Source organism: Phoenix dactylifera, chromosome 1 (assembly GCF_051530095.1).
Source record: "Phoenix dactylifera cultivar Ajwa chromosome 1, Ajwa_hap1_PhDact_Kaust_v1.1, whole genome shotgun sequence".
In the NCBI taxonomy this organism is placed as follows: domain Eukaryota; kingdom Viridiplantae; phylum Streptophyta; class Magnoliopsida; order Arecales; family Arecaceae; genus Phoenix; species Phoenix dactylifera.
In genome coordinates, this window is record NC_143190.1 from 36,518,937 (window position 1) to 36,545,019 (window position 26,083).

Here is a 26,083-nt window from a genome sequence, read left to right on the forward strand (position 1 = left end):
GAGTCTATTCAAGGTGGAGGGAAAAGTCTGTCATGATGATCCACTTGGACAACCACCATTACGATGCAATAATAAATTTCTAAAATAAAGATGTACAAGAGGACAGTCGTATAGCCATAGCAGCCCGGTCACCGGTAGGGTATGATGATCCCATTTTGGTGCCCCACGAGGCCGGGTTGTACTTGAAACCTGCCGGCATGCTCGGGTTAGACTTGAAACCTGTTGCTGGAAATTGGATTCGGGATGACTGCGGACCGAGAAGGAGGAGCTCCGGCTGGTGATATGGCGGAGGACGGCTGTCTCCGACGAATCTGCAAAAAGTCTTTGACCGGAGGTTCCGACGAAGGCCCTCCGATGCTTAAGTCAGAGAGGGGCTTTGGAGATAATGGAGAGGTGTTTTGGCCTAAGAGAAGATCTCTTTTTCATGGAGGAGGGAAGTCTAGCCAGCTCCACCTTCGTGGGAGTCCCCCCATCTTTTTATAGAAGGGGGTGCTGCGGTTATTTGCCATCAGAGGTGATTACGTAAATCTTGGTATAAATGAGTTACCTTAGATAACACGAAATTCCAGGCTAGCTGGCGGTCGGTTAAGATTGTCAGAATTCAAATATTGACAGTTGTTGTGGCGGAGATTGCGGGATCTGATCCTAGATATGGAGGGTCTGGTGATTCCTTCTTTAGGCGGAGCGGCTTGACTGTTGGTCATGCTTGCCAAACTCATACCTGACGAGGTCACGTCTGCCAAGGTCATATATTCCGAGCTCATACCTGCCGAGGTCATACCTGCCGAGGTCATGCATGTCGGGCTCATACCTGCCGAGGTCATGCATGCCGGGACCGTGTGGGCTGAGGCCATGCCTGCTGGGGGTGCGCTTGCTGCCGGATTTGAGTGCTTTAACCATATATGTTGGTTGATCCATTCGCCCCCCCACCGCACCCCCCCCCCCCCCCCCCCCCCCCCCCCCCCCCGCTATGCCGTCCCTTACTAGTTACTATGCTGTTCTTTTAAGTATTTCAGGTTTAGCAGAGTCACCACATTGAGGAAACTATTTGAGAAATATTCACACTCAATTTCACAAAGGCTATTCATGTGGTATGATTCCAAAGCCTACTGTAAGCAAATTCAGCTGTGACAGAACAAACCTCATTTCTTTTAAAGTTCACCATCGGCTAATTCATCAAGATAAGCTCGAGAAAGTAAGAGCAACATATAAGTTATACTAGGTACTTCCTGTTCCAAAATTTATTTGTATTTACCAAACAAGGTAATAACAAAAGTAGAGATTCCGTTCTGGTTTCAGGCTCTAAACTCTCCCACAGAAAAAAAGACATGAAACTTTTCGAAGCAACCAAGGTCTCTGCAATTCCTTTTAAAAATACTCGGGGGTTTATATTCCTGTTCAAGCAAGCATCCAGTCAAAAAATCCTGCAACAGAACTAAGCCATGCATCACAAATCTATTGAACACACTGGAAACAGATCAGTTTGGATTAATAAGAGCAAATAGAAGTAGAAATAAATAGCAAAGAGTAAGGGAAGCTCTTTCCAGTGTGACTGTGAATCAACTAAGATGAACTAGAAATAAGGTGGTAATGCCAACAGCAAGCTAGCTTTCACAGCATCACCACCATGCAGCTGATCTGACCTAAAAATTAATAAGACCAGGTCAACTGCCTGAGAGCTACCCTCCGTTGCAAGATAGTACAGGTGTCTAATTAGTATACACAATTTTATGCAGGCGCCATCAAAAGAGTGTCATTAACAAGTATCTCACGCAGGCTACACCTGAAAATGGAAAATGTTAGGCATTGAGGTCTGCTTTAATTATGAAAAGCCACATCAGAGCTGCTTCAGTTCTATGTTTCAGCCACTACAATCCAAATGCAAGCCATATGTCATGGCAGCAGCCCTTTTTAGAGGCATAATAGTTTACTTTGAATGGCTAACAACACAAGACATTTAAAAAAGAAGGTGCATAATTTTCTGAGACCAGCCTTCAAGCCAATCATCATTCTTATGTAAGGAAGTTTGCTTGGTCTCTGAGTGCAACCTGCCCTTTTTTTCTTGCTGAAGGAGGCTTATGCTTGTTTTTGTAACCATCATGCTTGACGACTCGACCAAGCTATCCACGCAAACATAAGTGCGATTTCGCAATTTCCAAACGAACCAGAAAGCTTGCATGAACTTGATTCCATCAGTTCATATATAGATTGCATGAAACTGATTCCACCATTTACACCACCTAATTCTCTTTGGAAAAATTTGAATATAAGTCTACCTAAAATATCATATGGACTGATTATAAACACTGATCTAACCGGCTATACCGAAGTCTTGCTTCTATGTTGCCTTCTGAGTGCCCATATCTCCCTAAGCCAATCGATCTCTTTGCTCAACAATACACTATCTTCCAAAACCACTTCCCTCGTCAATCACAGCACTCAAGTCAGCCTTGTCGAACAAGATCACATAGAACTATTTCTTATTTAGGCCCCATTTGGCATAGATTTTGGAGGGCCAGAAAATGCTCCAAAATCCACTTTTTGGCCCTCCAAAAGCACTTTTAAATGAAGTAAGGGTATTTGGTAAAATTTCGAAAAACGATTTTAGCTTTGCTAGAAAGCTAAAAACAACTTTTTGGGAGAAACTTCATTTTGGAGCTTCTCAAGAAAAGCACTTTTAAGCCCCATCGGAAAGTCGTTTTGAGTTATCATATTTTTTCCTTTTTGGACCAAAATATCCATAATAAAATATAACAATTACATAAATATCCCTTTATAATCACGAAAATCTGCAGGAGTCCTAACAAAAAAAATATAATATAATATTATACCATAAATATTTTATAATCATAAAAATATTATATTATACTATAAATATTCTATTATACTACAATCATGAAAATATGCACCTTTATTATTGTATATTACAATAAATATAATATAATATTACATTATATCATAATACATTAATATATTATGTTAAATAATTTAATATTATTTTATATTATGCAAAATTAATTTACATTAATAATTATAATATTTTATATTTTTATTATTGTATTATACCATAAATATAATATTACATTACATTGTATCATAATACATTAATATGTTATGTTAAATAATTTAATATTATTTATATTATGCAAAATTAATTTACATTAATAATTATAATATTTTATATATTTATTATTGTATTATACTATAAATATAATATTATATTACATTATATCATAATACATTGATATACCATGTTAAATAATTTAATATTATATTAAATTATTATGCTATAGTATATAATATTATATTACAATATTATAATAATATTATATTATATTACAGTAATATTATATTATATCATATATTTATGTATTAATATATATTATATCTCATTATGTTCTGTTGTATAATATTATGCACCAAAAGTATTTTCTCAGTTTGTTTACCAAACACATGTTAAAGTTCCATAGCACTTTAAAAATATAGTTACCAAACAGCAAATAACTTTTTATAAAAACTCTGCTTCCAAAAACTCTACTTTCAAAAACTCTACTACCAATAGCTCTGCCAAATAGAGTCTTAGTCACCGTACAAGAAACTAAGGAACACTATTTAACAGTTTCACACTCGATCTCAAATAGGCTATTCATGTGGCATGATTCCCAAGTCCGCTGTAAGCATTCAGCCGTGACCACAAAAAACTCCACTGCTTTCAAGCTTCCCATTGACTAATTCATTACTGTGAACTATAAAAAATATGATCAATAGCTATCTTAAGTACTTTCTCCTTGAAGATTCATTTGCATTCAATGAACAAAGTAAAAAAGAAAAAATAGAGAAGACTTCATTCTGATTTTACTATACTCTCCCACAGGAGCAGGCATGAAACCTTACGAAGCTGCCAAAATCTTAGCAGTTCCGTATAAATCCACTGGGCTCTGTTTTCCTGTCAAGCAAGCATCCATGTTGTTTCATCAAGTCGTCCTGCGATAGAACAACCATCCTGCAATAGAACTTGGACACATTTTATAAATCCAACGAACAGGCTCACAGCTTTCCAAGTTCAATATAAAAAGTATACATCTCGACTACTTTTTTAGAAACATCTCAAAAAAATGCAGTTAGCTCCTACCAAAATCACACCACAAAACCATGGAGAGGGTCTGATCATAAATAAACAATTTCCAACGGACAAAAGCCAATTGTTGTTGCTACAATTTCAAGCAAATCAATTTGGATCAATACGAGCAAATAAGAGTTCTAAAAGTAGCAGAGAATGAGGGAAACATGTTGGTCTTGCAGAAACAATGTGGGGGTTTCGATTGATCCTATCCAGGGCTCTGTCTAGCATGGCTATAAACGTCTAAGATTACACTAGAAAAAAGGTAGGAATGTTAACAACAAGCCTGCCTTCATAATATTACTACCATGCAGCTGATCTGACGTAAACAACTGAGACCATGTCAGCTGCATGAGGGGTACATCCATTTCAAGATAGTAGAGGTCTCTCATTGCCGTATACACAATTTTATGCAGGCCCAGACAAAGATGAGTTACCTGCATGTATCTCAAATGCAGGCTTCACCTGAAAATGACAAATGTCGGGCATTGAAGAGCCCTATAACCATGAAAGGCACTTTGGAGCTGATTCAGTCCAATGTTTAACCAAACACTACTAGTGTATAGTCCAAACGCAAGCACCAGACTACGGTAGAAACCCTTTTTAAACACGCAGAAGCCTTTTTTCATTTTTTTCCCCCAAATAACTTTGTACCCACAAACTCCAGACACGTAGAAAAGGAGGAGCATCTTTTTCTAACTGTAGGCTAAGCATCAACTATCCATCTTATGGAGGGAACTCACTAGTTTCCCTAGTGCAAATGGCCCTTTTTACTTGATAAGAACTCTGCTTGCATTGGTAACCATCATGCTTAACAGCTCAGCTGAGCCCTTCATGAAAACTTTCACATCCAACTACAATTTGGTAATCTCCAAATGAATCATATAGCTTGCATGAACTTGACTCCATCAGTATCACATTTTTCACATCATTATCTTGGGGAAAAAATTGAATATAAATACCCAAGTATCACATTAATTGATTTATGAAACCACGGATCTCGCCAGCCATACCAAAGGTCTTGCCTCTATTTCTCTTAAATCCTAAGTGCCTACACCTCCTTAAGCCATTGGATCTCTTTGCCCATAACTTCCATAAGCCACTCCTCTGGCAACCTCGGCACCCAGGCCAACCTCAACCACAAAATCATGGCCCTCAATTTAACTCGAAGAGTCGCTAAGGCAAGCTTTATCCGGACCGGATGATCAAATACATAGAATGGATATCTCCCACGTGGTTTGCACCTACTTTCCTTGGGTTGTTGCATAGAGCACTAGCTCAACTCCAAGCCTTTCCCCCTTTCTTTTGAAGCAATCAATGCGGCTAAGCAAACTACCTAAGAGGGGGCCCACCAGACTTCTGAGGGTTGAGAGGTCAGTCAAATCTTGATCCGGTTGCTCCAGTTGAGCTAATTGAGAGAATGGCCTCAGCTGGCCTGATAACTAGAAAATTACTTCCTTGCATTTGATAAATCGCATCCTTCTCAGTCTGGTCCAACAAAAACACTATCAAGACCTCAATCACAGTGCACAAGGAGCCAAAGCATACATCACCGTGTGCCCACCTGTACATAATTGAACAACGGAAACCATGCCCAGTGATAGAATTTGAGAAGAAAGAAGAAAGGATAGAAACAGAAACTATATTCTGTTCTCAGAATATGTTGAAACAGAGTTGTATGTACAGCATTTCATTGAAAAACGTTTTACAAAGAAGATCTGGGATGAAGCAACGGAAAACAGAAAGAATAGAGTGAATACACTATAGTTCAGAATTACATTCATTTATATAGTAATGGCATGTATTCTGGATTGTTCTATGATCCGGTTGATCCAGCTGGAGTTGATGTAGTCTGTCCAGCTGGGAATAAAGCTGAATCAATTAATCCTCTAACTGATTCAGTTGAGTCAGTTTGCTTGAAGCTTCTAGAACTCAATATCCCCCTGCAAGTTGATGGGTGTGGAAATACCCAAAGCTTGGATCTGATAAGATGATGACGAGCAGTAGGTAGCGACTTTGTAAATATATCTGTCGGTTGATCAGTAGTGGAGATATGCCTTAGGCAAACTTCATGAGATTGAACTTTTTCCCGCACAAAATGGTAATCTACCTCAATATGTTTTGTTTTGGCATGAAAAACAGGATTAGTGGCAAGAGCTAATGCGGATACATTATCACAATAAAGTAGTGTAGGTGATGTCATAGCAATAGAAAAATCATTAAGTAATCTGCGAAGCCATATTATTTCTGAGGTAGTAACAGCTAGAGCCCGATATTCTGCTTCAGTGGATGACTTTGCCACAGTAGGCTGCTTCTTTGCATGCCAGGAGATGAGATTGGACCCAAGATAGATGCAATACCCAGTGGTAGAACGTCTGTCATCTGTATCACCAGCCCAATCTGAGTCGCAGTAAGCTGATAGAGCAAAGGAGCCCGAGGTGAAGAATAGACCATGATCAAGAGAGCCTTGAACATACCGAAGTATCCGTTTTAACATGATAAAATGATGTTGCAGCGGTTGATGCATATATTGACAGATGTAATTTACTGCAAAGGTGATATCCGGTCTAGTAATTGTAAGATACTGTAAAGATCCTGCCAGGCTGCGGTAGAATTGTGGGTTGGGATATGGATCTGTCATATTGCTAGGAGCTTTTGATTTGAATGATAATGGGGAGGAAAGGGGACGACAGTTCTCCATACCCACTTTTTGTAGCAGAGAGATGGCATATTTTTTCTGACTAAGATGTAAGCCGGTTGCCGTAGAAGATACTTGAATTCCCAAAAAATAGGATAAAGATCCCAAGTCCTTCATCTTGAATCTTCCTTGAAGAGTGGAGATAAGGTTTGTGATAGATTGCAAGTTATTTCCGGTAATTAAAATGTCATCCACATACACTAGAAGATACGTCACCGTGTCATCCTGATTATGAATCAGTAGAGAGGAATCAGCACTGCTCGTGTGGAATCCCAATTTGAGAAGAAAATTTGTGAATGTCGCAAACCACTGTCTTGGAGCCTGTTTAAGCCCATAAATGGCTTTCTTCAATAAACACACATGGTCAGGCTTGGATGTGTCAATGAAGCCTTTTGGCTGCTGCATGTAAGCCTTTTGAGTTTTCGTCCAGAAACTCAAGAAACCCACTGGCTCGAAATATTCGGACAATTTGTTAACGCCATATGAGGTAATTATCAGTAGACAGTTGAGAAGATACCAGAATGTGGATTTTTGATAAGACGAACTTGAGTATTGGAGATAAGAGGGGATCATCATCGCCTCTTGTGGTATCGTCTATTCCTTCGGTGCTTGCTCGCCTGATTCGGGTAGGAGGTTCTGAATTCATCTCTGGTTCTTCGTCTTCTTCAATATCAGGTAACGCTACCTCAAGATGGATTCGAGGCATATGATGATCATCTGACCAGTTTTACTGAAAGTGAAAACCGGTGTTACTGATTTTGCCAGATGATGAAAAAAAAATTAAAAAGATTCTAGAGAATCTCCATCTTCATTGCAACTCTTGGAAGCTGTGGTTTCAGATCTATATGCAGGAACTTGGCTCTGATACCGTGATAGAATTTGAGAAGAAAGAAGAAAGGATAGAAACAGAAACTATATTCTGTTCTCAGGATATGTTGAAACAGAGTTGTATGTACAGCATTTCATTGAAAAACGTTTTACAAAAAAGATCTGGGATGAAGCAACAGAAAACAGAAAGAATAGAGTGAATACACTATAGTTCAGAATTACATTCATTTATATAGTAATGGCATGTATTCTGGATTGTTCTATAATCCGGTTGATCCAGCTGGAGTTGATGTAGTCTGTCCAGCTGGGAATAAAGCTGAATCAGTTGATCCTCTAACTGATTCAGTTGAGTCAGTTTGCTTGAAGCTTCTAGAACTCAATACCCAGAGCTCTGGATTGAGAGGTTATTTCGTTACGTGATCCAACTATATGACAGCCATGGGCTCGACAGCATCTGGATGTGCTAGTTTGGAAGAGATGTGTACAAAGGAGGGTTGCTTGCTTATTGAATGCGCATATAATATCCTGATCCATGGATTTTATAAAAGTAAGATGAAGTTGAGAAAGTTATGAGACTAATCGCAAAGCATGGCTGCCCACCAATGGAGTTTGCACATAATCAAAGGATTAAAAGGCTATGCGAAAATTAATACAAATGGATGGAAGCAAGAGCCGTGATGGTTGAGGTTAAAAGGCATAAAGTCCAAGAGTGACCTCTGTGTCCACTTGATTTACGGGCTCCGCAAGGTTGGAGACTTCAAAGAGGCTAAGAAGGTTATAGATGAGATTGCAAAGGGGGGGAAAGTTCGTAAAGGTACATTCAATTGTTGTTCGGCGAAACATCTTTTGAAGAGACATCAATGGGGAAGAGCATGGTGAATGATTTGGCATCTCAAAGATTATAAACAATGAAGAACTTGCAAGAATACTTTGATCTACCAATCAAACAGTGCCAGCAGAACGTTGAAATCCTTGAAGAATGTTTCTACAATTGTTATTGACTTTTCCACTAAGTTATATCCATATCTTTCTTAAGTAAAGATCTATGAAGACTTGGGTACTATGTCATTGTTTAGAGTCATAAGGTTAAAATTGAACTGATAACAAAACAAATGCTACTTTTATTGCTTTCCCAGTTATGATATTGATGTTTAATTCTGCATAATTGTTTTTGGTGCTACTTTTTGATGAGCCATCTAGTGTTGTCGCATATTATCTTTGTACAGCTCAAAGCACAGCAACAAGAAATATTTTTCATAAAATCTAAAGAGCAAGTCGCTAAAAACTTGGCTTCTATTTGGTATTGCTCAACAAGTTTCAGCTATGAAAACCAAAACCGATTTCTATTAAAAAAAAAAAAAAACTCGAAACTCAAAACTTGTTTGGAAGTCAGTTGGGTTGTGGCAGTGGCGGTGGTGCAGTTGAGGCCAGTGAGCAGCGGTGGTGCCGGAAGTGATGGTGTTGGTGGCAGTGGGGTAACAGGCAAGCGGTAGTGGGTGCTGGTGGGGGCCAACGGGAGTGGCAATGGGCGGTTTCCATTTTCAGAGAAAAACGAAAGTTATTTCTAAGAGCTTTCACTTGTAATGAAAGCTCTAAAAACGAGTTGCCAGAATATTAAAAAGTGAAATGTGGAACCAAATAAGTTTCTAGCCTCAGTTTCTGCGTTTTCAGAAACGAAAAATGGCAGCGATGCCAAATAGGTCCCTAGTTTCTGGTTTTCTTGCATGGCTTCCCTGACTGATCCAAGTTTTAAGTTTGAAATTGTGAAAAAGTTCAGGAGGGACGGCTTTCCTTCTTATATGGTGATACACAGAATTCATAAACCTAGTATTGAATTTTACCTTCATCCTGTTCTATTAATGCTAACCATTCGTTTTGCTTCACAAAGATAGTTAACTCAAAGCATATGTAATTGGTTTGCCATGAGTTTCTAAAGTCCACTAAGCTTTATATGGTTGCTCAGCTTTATATTCATGGAGAGGGAAGCTAAATCAATTGCCGCTAAGTCAAACTAATGGAGTATAAGAGAAAGTTAATATCTTCTCCCAGTTTTGTTATATTTATCAGTAATATGTAACTGATGATTTCCATAAACAGCCTGGTAATGATACAGTTTTAAAATATTGCCTTCTGTATAGAAGGATCAGCACTTAAAATATCACAGCAACACATGCAACACCTGCACAATCATGGAGACAGCTACAGGTACGAGGACAGAAAACAACAAGCACAGGCAAATTAAATGTAGTTAACACTCACAAAATGGAGAGGGATCTCAACTGCAAAAGGACGAGGGAGCAAATATGTCATCTTTTGCTCATGACATGAATCCATTTAATGAAAAATGTATTCGACACCTCTGGAAGCCAACAAAGCAATTGTTACAGAACTTGAAAAGAGCAAAAAAAAATAATAATTATCCATGATACTTCATCAGCAACATTCTTCCCCACAATGTGGAGTGTTTCAACAAATTTTACATGAAAATTGAAAAGTCAGCCAGAAATCCTTCAGCCAGACCGCTGATATTTCAAACATTCATAAAAAGAGGAAAAAAATCTTGAGGACATTCATTTCATGCAATTAGCATTTGCAACATTTAAGCCATGCACATATATCTAAATCTTGCTGAACATAATTTTGGTCCATTCAGAGTTTTCAACTAATGCCAGCCAACAAGGCATACCTTATCACTCCCTTCATGCTTACTGAGGCAATCCTTCTTCCACTTCCACATAACAGCATTCCCTGAGAACTCCTCCATCTTCACGATGAGCTCCCGAGCTTCCTCAACCTTCGCCCATTCACGAGCCCATTCACAAGCATCTTCATGGTTGAAGAGCATGGGACCCAGTTCCTTGCCATGGTCTCCTTGACCACTCCCAGTGCCGCCTCAAAGTCTCCACCTTGGCAGAGGTAATAAATCAATGTAAAGTAGCAGCTACCATCCACGACACACCCGCTTTTCCCCATCTCCTCGTAGAGTTTCTTCACCTCCCCCCAACACATGAAATCCCACCAAGGCATTAGGTGATCAAACAATGGAGCAAACTCGATTGATCATCAATCCTTTTCTACTAAAATGACAAATTACTTCCATATTGGAAACCCGTTAGGACACGCATTATCACAAAATTTCTGGATAAAGCCATTGCCAGCAGCTGTATTATAATAAAGCCAGGAGATAGTAGGCCAAGGAAAGGTGAAGAGGAAATGGGTTATACAGGTGAAGATGACAGAAGAACAATAAGAAACTGAATCCAAGCCGCAAAATGTTGGATATCTTGCCGTACACAGCAGTATGATTGGTTCCTAGATATTTCACATAGCCTCATGAGGAAGGGATTAGCAAGAACGGGTGGGTTTTGAAACATGAGGATAATAGAAACGGTCGTCAGCTGCAAAGATGTCAGAGGAGAAGACCCAACACAGTGGAGATGGTCTTCTAAATAACTAAACCAGTTTCCTCAAAGACCTGTTTGCAAAGATGAGTGGCAGAAAATAATTTTAAAAAGAAAATATTCCCTCTGTTAATGATCATGAAGAAACCTTTAATACAAATTTAAAGAAACTGGAAACAGAAAAAGGCGTCCAATAACATAAAAAAGCAATGCTGCTAATGATCATTATAAGCATTTGATACTATTGGTCCCAGAAAAATAAATAGCTGATAAAACAATTAATAAAGCACACGTTAGCGCTGTAGCAAAAGTAATGCTTGATACAATTCCTGTATGTGCCTCATTTCCACAGGGTACTTGCCACATGACATTTTTCGCATATCCAGCACCCAGATTTTTAAGTGTCCATGAACAGGACTCTGGTTGTAATTGTTTTGGTCTACAGCGTATGAACAAGTCTGGTCGGCCTACCTTGATCCTTGCATAACCACTGGAGTCAAGGGCTGCAAATGAAATCAACTAATTAAAACTGTATGTTTCAAAACTTGCAGAACTGACTCTGGCAAATGTGATTGAAGTTTAAACTACCAGAAATTGTAGGGCAAAGAACGCTAGTAAATAGAAAATTGGACAAACTATGTTTCAAAGTTTAAGTGGAAAATGACGAGCTAGTTCAGAGATTCTTCTTAAGGTTAACTATATGAAACTGGTGCAAAACCTTCTATATGATTTGAAAAAGTTTAAGAGATCCCAATCCTATAAAAGGAGAAATATTCCCTGGATAAGAAGTGAAAGCCAAAGCGTCTAGCTAGAGCTGGCCCCACTAATTTACATTTATTTATGACCACTATTCTAATTTAAGGTTAAAGAATAGAAAACCTCATCATAAATATAATCTACAATGAAATAAAACTGATCATGGATTGTCTGTCCACTAGTTTCTGAGTTATTGAATCCAAGGTACAACATAATCAACATCCAGGTATTGTAAATGTGAAGTCATGCATGCATGGTAATACCCATTTCACTACAATACTGTCAACCGCCTCATTCGCTGTAAAAGTGCTTGAGTTCATATGTGCAATCTGATAGAGGAATTAAAGAAACTCAAATAAATTGCAATTACAAGTTTTCTCATGCATTCATCTCCATTTCTTATTTTTAACAGAAAGCTTATATTCTATATGATTCAAACTTCTAATAAAAATGATGATGAATCTAATATAAAAAGTTTCATAGTAGAAAACAAAAAAGACAAACACATCAGACAGAAGTAAGAAGAGAGGCATTGGTACCCTAAACAATGAACTACTCCAGCAACTTAGGACTCAGAAAGTCGGAAGTTCTCCTCAATATAAGTCAGTGACTTAGAAGTCACTGAAGCAAATTATTTGAATCCAAAGATCTTAGAGTCAGCAAAGAACACGAGAATAAGGTAATTCAATTTTCAATCCTCAGGGTTGGTTTGGTATTTCCTTAATAAATAAGATGGAGTCCAGATGTCATATTCCAGTTTTAAGATGGGTAAAGGGGGGCCTGTGGAGATTTAAATCAAGTTTAGAATGATTCAAAAATCTTTACATGGGGGACACCATAGGGATTTAAATTTGTAGCTTTTCTGTCTCACTCCTCAAAAAGTCAGACTTTCATTTCTCTGCTTCACGATATGAGGACACACACTCCCAACCACCCTCCCCACGTGCCTTTGATCACATTTTATATACTTGATTGAAACAAAATTTTTTGCTTCATCTTTATGATGCTAACCATTGCATGAAGGTTGATAACAGATTTCATGTATAATTTTTCTAGTTTCTGTTATCCTTTGGCATCTTACAACCCAAGGCTTCAATAGTGGCCCATATTACAATATGTCAATGATTGGACTCGAGACAATTCTCCAACTAGCATTGAAAATTCAATACAACACACCATCAGAACAATAATAAACATGCCTTTTATACAGAAGAAATATCATATTCTCCAACTATATGCATACAATTAAGTTAAGAAGTTCATTAGCTGTACACGAAATGATGAGGAAAAAAACTCAACACATTTGGCATTGAGAGCTTCCTAGTTGTCGAATGTAACAAACTTTGAATAGTTTAAGTTTGATATGGACATTATATGCACCCGCTAAACAATTTACCAACTAAAATTATAAAATTTAATTATATAAAATGCCAGTTTTAGCATACAACCACCAAAACTATACAAACAAAGTCTTAAATAACATGAAACACTCCAAAGTAATGTGCCGTAACTTATTTGTTTTTTTCTTAAACTCACCGGATATCTAGCATGCAGCGGTAACTGAATAACAGTTTCATAGTTCTCCAACAAGTCATTCCTAATATCCGTGTGAATTTCAACAATTGATCTGTTGGACAGAGCAGAGGGTAATTCCAGATTCGAGTCTCCAAAAATGGTAGCATCAAGAAAGGCTGCAGGGGAGGAAAGTTATCAACACTTAACAAAGGAGTAAATCAATTGGCTTTGCTGCAAGAATATGATAAGCTTTCTACCTCTACGGTGGACAAGATGTTGTAGCTCAAATGGATCTGCAAAGGCTCCAATTGGAAGTCTTTCAATAATCACTGCTTCACAAGAGTAAGAATCAAGCCACTTCATAGGATCTGATCGGTTAACAAATCTCAAGGCGGAAACCACATGTCGATGAGAACCTTCACCGCTCAGATGTCGGTGCAGGTCTGCAAGTCCAAGCACATTCATATCATTAGCCAGCCCTCTACACAAGTCACCTGTACCAAATCCTTGAGCTAAAAAATCATGAAAATCTGATTCAAGCAGGCTATTGCGGTGATCATAATAAGAGCTGGCAAGGTAAGCTTGAGAGCATGGCAAACAGCCAAAGATTCTCCCATCATTGCTTCCCACATTGCTCACCTGACATTAAATTTAGTAGATGGAAATATAAATATAAATAATGTATAATTAAAGCAATGACCAAAAATAATGATAAAAAGATAATTATGTGACCTAAATTATATAGCAAAAAAGATACAATGAATAAAAAGACGGCATATGTTTCCTGCAAGACAGCACTCAAAGACAAGTTCTTTGCCAAAATTATTATCTTACCTAATTATAATAAAAACAATACAAAACAATGTTAGGAGACTCAGGTGCAGCCCATAATGCAAATCATAAGTTTTCATGCTAACCTGGTCAGAAGACAAAGCAGCGGCATGACATGCCCAATCTCTGGTTAAGATCAAGAGGAAGAAGAAGCCAAATATCATCAGCCATTGGGCCTTATGCTGGCATTGCATGTCCATATACTAGTGGTTACACTTCCCAGTGGAACTGTGAAGGAGAACAAGGACCGGGCATTAATGAGAATCTCCAATTAATCCATGTATATGATTATGCGAGTCACAGACAACTCACCAAGCATTGAGATTACATCAATCGGGAGGGGAAAAGATGAAAATTTTGAGGATTAAATAGGATTAATTAGCTGATTTTTAAGGGAAATAAATAAATATGTTTGGGGATTTATCGCAGTAGCTACTAAAAACTAAAGAAAAACACAAGAACACCAGATCCCTTGCATTCCAACAAATCAGGGTCAGGAAAAAAAAATTTTCTATACCTGCGAGTAAAATTTCCCAAAAAAAATCGAAGATTCCTCACGAAAAGAGGAGCAGATAGAATCCAGTTGAGCGGAAAAGGGTTTCAAACTACCCTCACTGAGGAGATTTGGGATCGCATAGAGAGATTGACGGTGGGGAGTCAAGGGTTCAGAGAGAGCGAGAGAAAGAGAGCCGAGAGCCGGAGCCGGAGCCGGAGCAGGTTCGGTGCGGTTGATATCGGGCATCATACACTGAGGATCCTTATTTCTGGATTTTATATCACAGAGGGCTTAAATGTTAGAGGGCAACAATTCAGTTTTAAGTTTTAATTCCTCCAGTACTTCGATAGAGGTGAATTGACATCTAACGCCGCGACAGAAGACGGAACCTATCTCTAATTTTTATATCTTAAGGGGCTTAGGTATAAGAATACAAAAAAAAATCAGTTTTAACTCGTCAAGAGTTGTAAGCCGTCCCTACTCGGTTGGTTGCCCAAAATAGAGCACAAAGCAACAGCGCCTCTTGCTCGTATGTCCCAAAAATTTTTGAAATTATCAAAATTTTAGTATGAACAATCGTCGTTGTTTATCAGTATAATGAAATAATACTATTTTTATCCCTAAAGCCCATGTGAACATGATAGTTGATTATTATTTAATTACTTTTAAATAAAGATGCATATAATCTAATACAAGATGATATTGATAATGGCATTAGAACTTGGTTCTCCCATAGAAAATCTGATTCCGCCCCTTACCAAGTGGTGAGCTCATGTTATCGATCAATGTTGTCAACAAATTTTTTTCTAGCAGTCAGTCCCAGTCAATATCTTGTCTTCATCTAGTCTTATAAAGATTTTTCTGCAAGAAGAATAAGTGCCACATATTCTCAAAAGCTCAACTCTTAATTATATGATAGTGTTTGCACGTTTTAAATACTCTCTCTTTGAGATTAATCATGGCTTAGACCGATCGAAGTGCCTTGACTTCCTCGAGATGTCAAGGAGGGCTGCAGGAGAGGAGATCAACGCCACATCAATTGGAGCGACAACACACAAGAGGAATGGAGAGAGGAAACGAGGTGGCGGAGGACTGGTGGTGCCAGCCTTCCATGACCGGAAGGCCGATCAGCCATAGCAATGTCGGCATCCAAACGATGCTCGAAAAGGAGGAAGAACAAAGATAAAATTTGTCACGCCCCGGATCTGAATATGATTTTTTTTTTTTAATTTATATTATACTCTCCAGATCCGGTTCATGACATGGCCGTGCTATTGTAGGTTGCTGCCCACAATAACACGCAGCCCATGATAACAAATTTATTTCATAAAATAAAACCATATTCGATCAAATTTATTAACTAACCATAAGAAGCAAATACAGAGCATCTAAATCAAATACTTGAGTTTGCAATATTACAACCCAAACTTATTAGCATAGATACTTCTAAGAGTCCCTGTAACTATGCTTCAACTCCAATTTTCATTCACTCTTTTCCGCTTCTAATCGCCTTAATTATCTGAAATAAATAAAAGAAAACAATAGGAGGGGTATGAGCTTGCTTCTCAGTAAGTAACCATGTACTATCTTATTAGATCAAGCATAATTTTTCTCATGCCAATGCATCATTTGAAGAACTTAACAGAAAATAAAGCATTTCATAGATAAATTATTCAAAACAAGTTATAAAGCAAAATATGCTCCAACCATGCAAGTTCATAAACATGATAATGCAAGTCATATAAAAATGCTGCCATTCATCCATACTTTATAAATCTTACTCTCAGACGGATGTGCTGCTATGGTCACTATAATCCCGTGACAGGGTTCGTATTCGTAGTCGACGAGTTTTATAACATATTCTTATTCGTTACCAACTTTAACCCGTTGGCAGAGGGCCATATTCGTTGGATGCTAGCTCCAGAGGGGTCGACTGACCTCTATTTCTAGAGGTGGGCATAGTTATCTGAGAGTTCATAAATCATTATTCTTTTTCATAAGTCATACTTTCATACATAGGTTGGAAAATGACAAATGGCATCGTAATGTATAAAATTCATGATCATGCCATAAATCTCATTTTCATGCAATTTATCATAACTATAATTCATCGTAATGTATAAAATTCATAATCATGCCACAAATCTCATTTTCATGCAATTTATCATGATCATAATTTATACTGAAATATTTATGAAGGATGCAATTTAATCAAACTCATTAATCACATGCAATCATATGCTTGATCCTATTTTTAAAAAAATACATCATAACAAATATATTTTTCATTATTTTATTCTTACAATTAAACTGTGATTTTTAAATTAATAAGATCAGTGCTAGGGTTACTTACCTCAATTTGCCCACACAACCCTAATCTCATTCGTTACATTCTCTGTACCTATCAAACAGTTCCAGATGCATTATTAAATTAAAACTCTAACATGGACCTGAATAAATCTCAAGTCCCAATCGGATAATTTGGACTAAAATCCTACGTATTCACTATTTATTTATGTTTTTTTTCCTTTTTTTTCTTTTCTTTTCCTTTTCTTTTCTTTTGTTTTCCTTCTTTTTTTTTCTTCTCTTTTTCTTTTCCTTCTCTTCTTCTTTTTTTTTTCTTTTCTTCATTTTTTTTTCCTCCTTCTCGAAACTTCTTCTCCTTCTTTATTCTTTCTTTTTCTTCTCCTCCTCTTCTCTTCTCCCGGCTTCTTCTCCTCCCCCTTTCTTGTTCTTTCTTCGCTCGCAAAGGGAGGAGGGCGAGCTCATCGGAATGCTCGGGAGGAACGGATAGCGGCCAGCGGCGCCTCCGGCGGGCCAACAGCACCCGCAGTGCTTGCGGCGCTCGTGGCCGCAGCCGCTCCTGGGGCCGCGCTTGCGACCCGTAGCCATGGCGTGCGGCCGGCGCCTGCAGCGGCACGGCCGTGTCTGCGGCCGAGCCTGCAGCCAGCGCCCACGGTGAGTCCCCCCTTCCCTTTCTTCTCTCTTTCTTTCTTTCTTTCTTTCTTCTTCTATTTGATCTATCCTTCCGAGTGGATCGAGAGGCAGAAAGGCAGTAAAGAAAAGGAGGAATGGATGGATCTTACCTCACCAATGAGAGCAGGGGCGCGGGTGGTGAAGTCCGACGAGGAGAGGCGCTGGTGGAGGATACCGGAGGTAGAACCCAGCATGAGCGAGGACGGTGGCGAACATCAGGTTGCCGGAGTGCCCAGATCTAGCAACATCTTGGTCCGAGGGCAAGGAGAAAATAGGGAGGAGGGGGGTCTCGGATCGGGTGAGCTATCGGGGGCTTTTATATCCCTCTCCGGGGAAGAAAGAAAATGGTTGTGGCTCGTTCACCACCGTGATGCTTGCGGTGGTTGAGCAGAATCAGAGGCCATTCAAGAGGCCACGATATTTCTGCTCCAGTCTCACCCCCGTTACCCCGAGAAAGAAGACCAAAGAATCGCGTCGCGATCCCTTGTCTAGGTCTCTTCTTCAACCATGGGCTGAAACCGGTTGGGTCCGCCGGCTTCGGCCCGAATGGCCTATTTTGGGCCGGTTATTACAAAATTCTCAAATAAAACTGAGAAGCGAGTGAGCGATTAGATTTAGGAATAGGCTGTTCTGGACCATACCCCAGCACAAGCTGCAAGCCAAAGGTCGGGCCACATCCAAAACCCTCGAAGTTGTCATTGGACTAGGCCTATTGTTAGCTCAGGAGGCCTATGGACGGGACCTTAAGGGTTTCTTCTTGAATAATGACATCAGATTAGCTCCGAGAAAATTTTTGCAAAGTGGATGGATGCATTGCAATATGGAGAACCAATAGATGGATTCTCCTCTGGGTGACGCCAAGCTATAAATTCATGCTTACAAGAAACACTGACTCTAGTAAAAAAGGCAGCTAAGTAATTGTTTATTTTACAAAATTTCAAAGAAATATGCATGCGTTTAAAAGAAATGGCAATATGAAAGTGCAGTGTTTGTGCATAGAAACTAGTTATTCTCAAAAACAACTTCTGAGAGCCAATACCGCAAGAACAAACTTCCTTTTCACCCATGAACAAGCTTCCATTTCACCCATTGAAAGCTTCCATTTTACCAAACTTCCTGAAGTCTGAACACGTTTTCACAGGAAAGCTTCCCCAGAAGAATGTTCAATTCGAAATTCCAAGCAAAATGTTCAATTCAAAATACAGGTCATGGAAATGCATTCCAGCAGATCATCTCTCTGTAGGAAACCAAGCAAGTGTTCAGTGGACCATTCTTGGGGCCAAGGTAACTTTGATATCCTGCATCCCACAAACCCTGCACCTGAATACATATCTAGAGAGGAAAAAATTGCAAAAGGTAAGGGTGGACCAACGCCAACAGAACTTTGATCTGCTTGTTGGCATCACACTCTGCTCTTGGCATTCACTGTGGCGAGGTTTCAGGTTCAAAGGCAGAAAATGGCATTGCCACAGTTTTCACAAAATGAGTGCAGTCTAATTTCAACACAATGAAAAACATAAATAGCCAAAGTGAAAAAATAATTAGAAGAACGAAATTTTTAGCAGCAGGTTCCTACTTATTTTGGATGGTTATTTGCAAATAAAACAAGAACGTATGCCAGTCCGAATGTAATTATTCTGGGTTAGTCATCTGCAAACAGATCCAGATATTTGGTTTCAACAAATTTTGAAAAAGCTCTCCCGGAAGCAACTTCAGAAATTGGCTTTCATACATCATACAAAAGGTTAAACTTCATAGCAGCAGGAATTAACAAGATGGAGGATGCTACAGCAACTCCAAATAACAATGCGAAATTGAATATGCTGCACTCTGCTGTGGCTTCTTCAGAGGCAGATGCGGTGATGATGGAAGGTTTGAAACAACTTCAGCGAATTCAGATAAGGCTCGACTTGCATGGAGGGCTCGGTTTCCATGTGAAGAATTCAATGGCAGTGAAGTTCCCAAATAGAAAGCAGATCCGCAGGGGGACCTAGTGACCTACGAAACGAACCTGTATTCCAATATCCATAACTGGTGCCTGTGAAAGGATTTGAGAAAATTGAATGCGGCATGAAGTTAACACCATAATGAAGCAACTATAACCACAGTACCGTCAGAACTCAAGAAATCTAGTAAATATTAATAGCATAAGCTCAGATGCAAGACATAGGCAGCTAGCTGAGATCAATAGGAATAGCTGAACTAACTAACTACTTAATTAAAACAAGCTTGTCACAGATGCATGGCTAGCAACCATTGACTTTTTTTTAAGTCTTTGTGCGGAGGAATACAAGGTGAGTTGATTCCTCGCAGAGATATGCACCAACAAGGATATTTCAAGGAACAATTGAAACAAGAGTTATAGACCGAAACATTAAATGCGTGCTAAAACACCATGTTAATAATAAACTAATAGGTGGTATAGATGACATGAAGATCCCTTGATTGCATCATCCAGTGCTGTAAAAGCAAATTACATCTTCATGTTTTACTCAGCCGAATTTCAGAGACTGGTATACTTTTACCTTGCAAGAGCGTTTTCAGATCCTCTGTTTGTTATTCTGATCTTAGTGTTTCCAGATCCTGCAAACCTCTAATCTTCCACCTCCCCCCTCTTCCTATAGCTTCCCTGCATTTTTACTTTCTTAATAAAGCTGGGTGGCTGTTTTGCTGCTCCATCAAAAAAAGATAATGAGGATATATCTTAAAGCCATGGAAATATGAACCGACTAAACAAAACGAAGAAAAAAGCTAGAAAATAAAGACTTTGTGAAGCTATTATCCTTGTATATAGCCATAATCTGGAGTCACTAATACATAAACAATGCAAAAATGTAACTAGGATATATACGTGTGTATCTATGTACTGAACTTGAAGGTTACCTGAACAATGGATGTAGGAGCGGCATCGAATTCTCTTTTCACAGCGTTTGTATGGTTTCGGAATCAATACGTATGAAAGGTATGTGAGCAATCTTTGGCCAATCAGCTCCTCCTCTTTGGCATTGGTCCTTCAACAAAGGGCATGCATCGATGTGTAATTCTTCAAGCGAAGCAGACAAGCCATTCCCTGGCAGTGAGCTAACCTTAGGGCAGATGATTATTGATGGCAATAAATTTGAAGCAGAAATAAAACTAAACTATTCTACTTCAATAAATAATAGGCAGTAATAGGCTAAAATAAAAAATTAAAGGTAAAAGTAGGAAAAATGGAACCCGAGATGCTGAGGCGTGGTATGTTGGTCACTTTCCTTGAAGTAGATTTCGCCGCCTTACAGTGCACTAGGCTTGGATGGCGTTCTACTCCTGAGATACAACAGCCTCTCGTTCCTTCTGCCTCGATGATTTGCACAGATCAAAGAAGGCTTTGAACCCAGAATCAATATGCTTCAAGCCCGTTAAACAATTTTGAAAGAAATATTTTAACTGGTGGAAGAGAGAGTAGAGAATGAAAAAGAATTTGGAAACCTTTGTTTTTGTCTACAGAATTGTGTTTCTCTAATCTGTAGAGGCCTTCTATTTATAGGCTTTTAACAGACGTTTGGCTGTAGGCGCGTCTTTTACGTTAGCGTGGATGGGTGCGTCCCGCAAGAGAGCGTCCGTGCCTTTTGCACGGTCGTAAAAGCAGACGGGCGCGTCCCGTGCCTTTTGCACGGTCGTAAAAGCAGACGAGTAGACGGGCGCGTCTGTCTCCGCGCGTCTCCTTTTTGCACGGTCGTAAAAGCATCCTTGCTTTTACGTTCGTGCAGCAGCGTCTTCCCTTTGAAGCTTTGCACGGTCGTAAAAGCATGTGGGAAGGATGGGGTGACACAAAAAAAACAGTGGAAAGAAGGACTCGAACCCATAATCTTGTGAGTACAAAACCCACAAACAAACCAACCATACCACCAAAGAATTGTAATAATATAAAACATTTAGTCATTAATAAATACAACAATCCCCCACCTGATTAAAATGTTTTTTTTTTTTTTTTTTTTTAAGATTTTATAAAAATAGTCATACCGGGCTTTTATGTCACGACTTCAATAAAGGTAGCTTGCGGCTTTGAACCTTTACCTAGTGAAAGTATACTTCCATCTGAAAGGAATAGTGGTAGCTAAAAAACTTTGAACCAAATCCTTTAGTTCAAATTTCCATATACTTCACTCATGACAAATGCAAATACTGGGTTCATCATAGGTGGTGCTTTTTGGCCTCATGCACCAATATCTCAGTTTCATGAGCGCTCTAGGGGTTAAACCCTTATCCCCATAGACTGCGGCCACACAGTCACACTCACATAGGTGAATCCTCCAAGGGTGCTCGCAGCATAGCACCTTGTCATAGACTCGGACTCATTCAGAGTTTTAAACTCTTCCGTATACCTCTGCTATATTTAGCACTCACATCATAGGGAGAGACCAAATGACATAAAGTCATTTTAATAATAGTGCTAACTAATCATTAAACAACTTGTTTTTCCCGTTGAACCTTTCGTCTTGGGATCTCCAGTCAGAATAGGTTGGGTTGCCATTGTCAATGATTCTTTATGGGTTTCAGTCCCATCCCCCTTGATGTTTCTATGACTTTGCTTCTAGCTAGTCCTTTAGTCAAAGGATCTGCTAGGTTACCTTCAGATCTAACAAATTCCAAAGTCACGATACCATTTTTAATTAGGTATCTAATTGTCTTATGTCTCACACTAATGTGTCTTCTGTTTCTTTTGTTATATTCAGTATTTCTACAAGTATTAATTGCAGCTTCATTGTCACATAACAAAGAGATAGCAGGTATAGGCTTTTCCATAATAGGAATTTCTGACATAAGATTCTTAAACCATTCTGCTTCTTGAGATGCAGAATCTAAGGCTACAATCTCAGCCTCCATAGTGGATCTGGTGATCACAGTTTGTTTGGATGATCTCCAAGCAACAGCTGCACCACCCAACATGAATATGTATCCACTAGTTCCTTTTCGGTTCATTGAATCAGTGATCCAACTAGCATCACTGTATCCTTCAAGTACAGTGGGAAATCTTGAGTAATGTAAACCATAAGACATGGTACCTCTCAAGTATCTAAGTACTCTGTCCAGTGCTTCCCAGTGACTAAGACTAGGGCAACTATTAAACCTACTGAGCTTTCCTATAGCATAGGAAATGTCAGGTCTACTTGTATTTGCAATATACATCAGTGTCCCAATAATCTGAGCATATTTTTCTTGGGCTACTGGATCACCTTTGTTGCACTTCAAGTTTAAACCATGCTCATAAGGTGTACTTACTGGTTTACAGTTATACTTATCAAATTTCTTCAAAATTTTCTCAATATATTGTGATTGATCAAAGATTATACCATTAGGTATTCTGGTAATTCTGTTACCAAGAATTACCTTTGCCTGACCTAAATCTTTCATTTCAAAATTATTAGATAAAAAATTCTTGATATCAGTTACAATATTTATATCAGTACCAAAAATTAAGATATCATCAACATATAACATAAAATAACACATGAATCATTTTCTAACTTAGAATATAAGCATTTATCAGATTCATTTACTTTAAAGCCATAAGAAACAATTATTTCATCAAATTTTCTATGCCATTGCTTAGGAGCTTGTTTTAAACCATAGAGGGATTTGACTAACCTACAAACTTTTCTTTCCTGTCCTTGAGCCACATATCCCTCTGGCTGATCCATATAGATCTCTTCCTCTAAATCACCATGAAGGAAGGCAGTCTTTACATCCATTTGATGAATTATCAAATTATGGATTGAAGCCAGTGCAATTAAAGTACGAATTGTGGTTATCCTAGTCACAGGAGAATATGTATCAAAGTAGTCAATACCCTCTTTCTGAGAAAAGCCCTTAGCAACTAATCTTGCTTTATATTTTTCAATAGAACCATCAGGTCTTAATTTCTTCTTAAATATCCATTTACAACCTATAGCCTTACTACCAGGTGGTAAATCAGTTAGAAACCATGTTTCATTAGTCATAAGTGAATTCATTTCACTATTAATAGCTTCCTTCCAAAACATAGAATCTAATGAGTTCATGGCATCTTTATATGTTTTAGGATCATCTTCAACCATAAAGGTATAAAAATCAGATCCAAAATCTTTCTTTTTCCTAATTCTTTTGCTTCTACCAAGTTCATTAGCATCAATAAGTTCATTTTCATTTTCATTAGAAGGTGAACTACAAGATGCATTATTAGATCTATCTATTATATGCTTTTCTATTTTATTTCTAAAAGGAAAGACGTCTTCAAAGAAAGAAGCATCTTTAGATTCAATTATAGTATTCTTGTCTATGCCATTAATATCAGAACTAATGACTAAGAATCTATAAGTAGCACTATTAAGAGAATAACCAAGAAATATAGCATCAAAAGTATTAGGTCCTAATTTTCTTTTCTTAATTAAAGGAATATTAACCTTAGACAAACAACCCCAAACTTTTAGGAAGCTTAGGTTAGGTTTTCTTCCTTTCCAAAGTTCATAAGGAGATTCATTAGAACCTTTAAATGGAACTCTATTAAGCAAGAAACATGCAGTAAGCACTGCTTCCCCCCACCAAACCTCAGGTAAACCCGAGTTGGCTAGCAAAGATCTTACCATATCTTGCAAAGTCCTATTTTTCCTTTCAGCCACTCCATTAGACTGAGGTGAATAGGGAGGTGTTACTTCATGTAGAATTCCATTAACTCTACAGAATTCATTCAAGTCATTAGAGGTGTATTCTCCTCCTCTATCTGACCTGAGAATCTTTATTCTCTTGTCAAGTTGATTTTCTACTAAAGATTTATAAGACTTAAATATCTCAATTACTTCATCTTTAGTTTTCATCAAATAAACTTGACAATACTTAGAATAATCATCTATGAAGGTTATGAAATACCTTCTTCCCCCTTTAGTCAAAGTTCCATTTAGTTCACATACATCCGAATGAATTAATTCTAATAAGGTGGAATTTCTATTTACCATTTTAAATGGTTTTCTAGGTTGCTTAGACTGAACACAAATTAGACACTTTTCTTTTTCATCTAATGAAACATTAGGTAATAAACCAGAACTAATCATTCTTTTAATAGTATTATTATTCACATGTCCTAATCTAGCATGCCAAAGAAATGAAGAACATACTGAAAGAATAACTTTATTATTACTATAAGAAGGAATATCCAAAGGTACATCATTCATTTTATTAATTACATATAAGCCATCACACTCATAGCCTTTGCCTACAAATGTTCCATTCTTTGTTATAATCACTTTCTCAGATTGAAATAACAAAGAATAGCCACTCCTTATCAGAAGAGATCCGCTGATCAGATTCCTCCTTCCTTCGGGTACATGGTACACATTAAATAGAGGAAGTACATTCCCAGATGTAAGCCTTAGAAGTACTTTCCCAGTTCCAAGTACTCGTGCCGAGGTGGAATTTCCCATAGTCACTGTTAGGCCGCTCCGGACCTGATAAACAGTAAAAGGGGTACGATCAGTACACATATGAACATTCGCACCTGTATCCACTAACCAATCGGTAGAATGAATTGCCAAATTTAACTCTGGACTTAAAGTTACATACCGATCATCAGTACTAGTAGGACCAGTACTGGATAGCACCATGTTGGTTTGTGGATTGGTAGGTTGAGGAGGTGCATGTTCATAGTTCTGATACTTCTTCTTCTTTATCCGGCATACTCGTGCTATATGACCGGATTTTCCACAATTGTAGCAAATCGGCCTCCGATCATTCTTATTGATCTGGTGTTTTGGCTTCATGGATTTTCCTTTGTTCTTAGGTCCACCCTTTTCAAATTTGGAGTTTTTGAACCTATAGGTTTTATTCTGGCCTTCTACAAAATTCACCTTAGTTAGAAACTCAGGGTTCATAATTTGCTCATTGTCTTTTTCAAGATGTTGCTCTTGGATCCTAATGGCAGATAGTAGGGTTTTCATGCTCATTTCTTCGGTCTTATGTTTTAGAGACAATCCAAATTCTTTCCAAGAAGGTGGAAGCTTGTCAATGGTACAAGCAACTTGAAGGCTCTCAGTTATACCCATTCCTCTTAAGCCTAATTCATGATAAATCACTGTTAGCTCATGGGCTTGGTCAACTATGGGCTTTGTGTCTACCATCTTATAAGACAAAAATTGACTAGCGGTATATTTGTCCATTCCGGCATCTTGGATACCATATTTTTTATTAAGATCATCCCAAATCTCCTTAGAGGTTTTCAAAGTGCAATAGACATCAAAAAGGGGATCAGAAAGATAGGACAAAATCCTACCCCTACACAGGTAGTCTTTCTTCCTAAATTCCTCTAAATTACAAGTCCTAGCCGGTTCATTCTCATCCTCATTTGGAGGAGAGTCAAAAATTATGGAAAATAATCCAAGCGTGGTTAAGAAGATTTCCATTTTCTCTCTCCAACGCTTAAAATTAGTTCCATTAAACTTTTCAGGAGGAAC

At 38.3% G+C, this 26,083-nt stretch overlaps 1 protein-coding gene, 1 long non-coding RNA gene and 1 pseudogene across 9 annotated transcripts in view; all 3 read right to left on the bottom strand.

The window, feature by feature from the left end:
- Positions 1-1,232: 1,232 nt before the first annotated feature.
- On the bottom strand, positions 1,233-15,079 carry LOC103707324 (uncharacterized). 7 transcript variants are annotated; one of them, XR_016413137.1, is made up of 6 exons: positions 14,667-14,977; positions 14,236-14,377; positions 13,576-13,957; positions 13,340-13,494; positions 3,890-4,585; positions 1,233-1,424 (listed from the first exon to the last, which is right to left on the bottom strand). XR_016413137.1 is itself a non-coding variant. In XM_008791761.6 (5 exons), exons 2-5 carry the CDS (start codon positions 14,347-14,349, stop codon positions 11,092-11,094), a joined length of 681 nt encoding a protein of 226 aa, XP_008789983.3. In that variant the 5' UTR covers positions 14,350-14,377; positions 14,667-15,079; the 3' UTR covers positions 9,939-11,091. The 7 variants fall into 7 exon arrangements, 6 of the variants coding, with proteins under 6 accessions (XP_008789983.3, XP_017698359.3, XP_089786803.1 ...); XM_008791761.6 differs by lacking the exons at positions 1,233-1,424; positions 3,890-4,585 and adding an exon at positions 9,939-11,121 and having other exon boundaries at positions 14,667-15,079; XM_017842870.5 differs by lacking the exons at positions 1,233-1,424; positions 3,890-4,585 and adding an exon at positions 9,939-11,537.
- The window catches only part of LOC149768607 (uncharacterized), a 60,465-nt gene continuing 35,614 nt past the window's right edge, over positions 1,233-26,083 (bottom strand). The window contains exon 2 of the long non-coding RNA XR_016413145.1: positions 1,233-1,377. This is a non-coding gene — a long non-coding RNA (uncharacterized LOC149768607). The remainder of the gene's footprint in view (positions 1,378-26,083) is intronic.
- Positions 19,222-26,083, bottom strand: part of LOC103707381 (putative disease resistance protein RGA4) — a 66,421-nt pseudogene continuing 59,559 nt past the window's right edge. The window contains exons 3-4 of the transcript XR_016413136.1: positions 20,505-20,720; positions 19,222-20,291 (exon numbers count right to left, since the gene is read on the bottom strand). The product of XR_016413136.1 is annotated as a putative disease resistance protein RGA4 (transcript). The remainder of the gene's footprint in view (positions 20,292-20,504; positions 20,721-26,083) is intronic.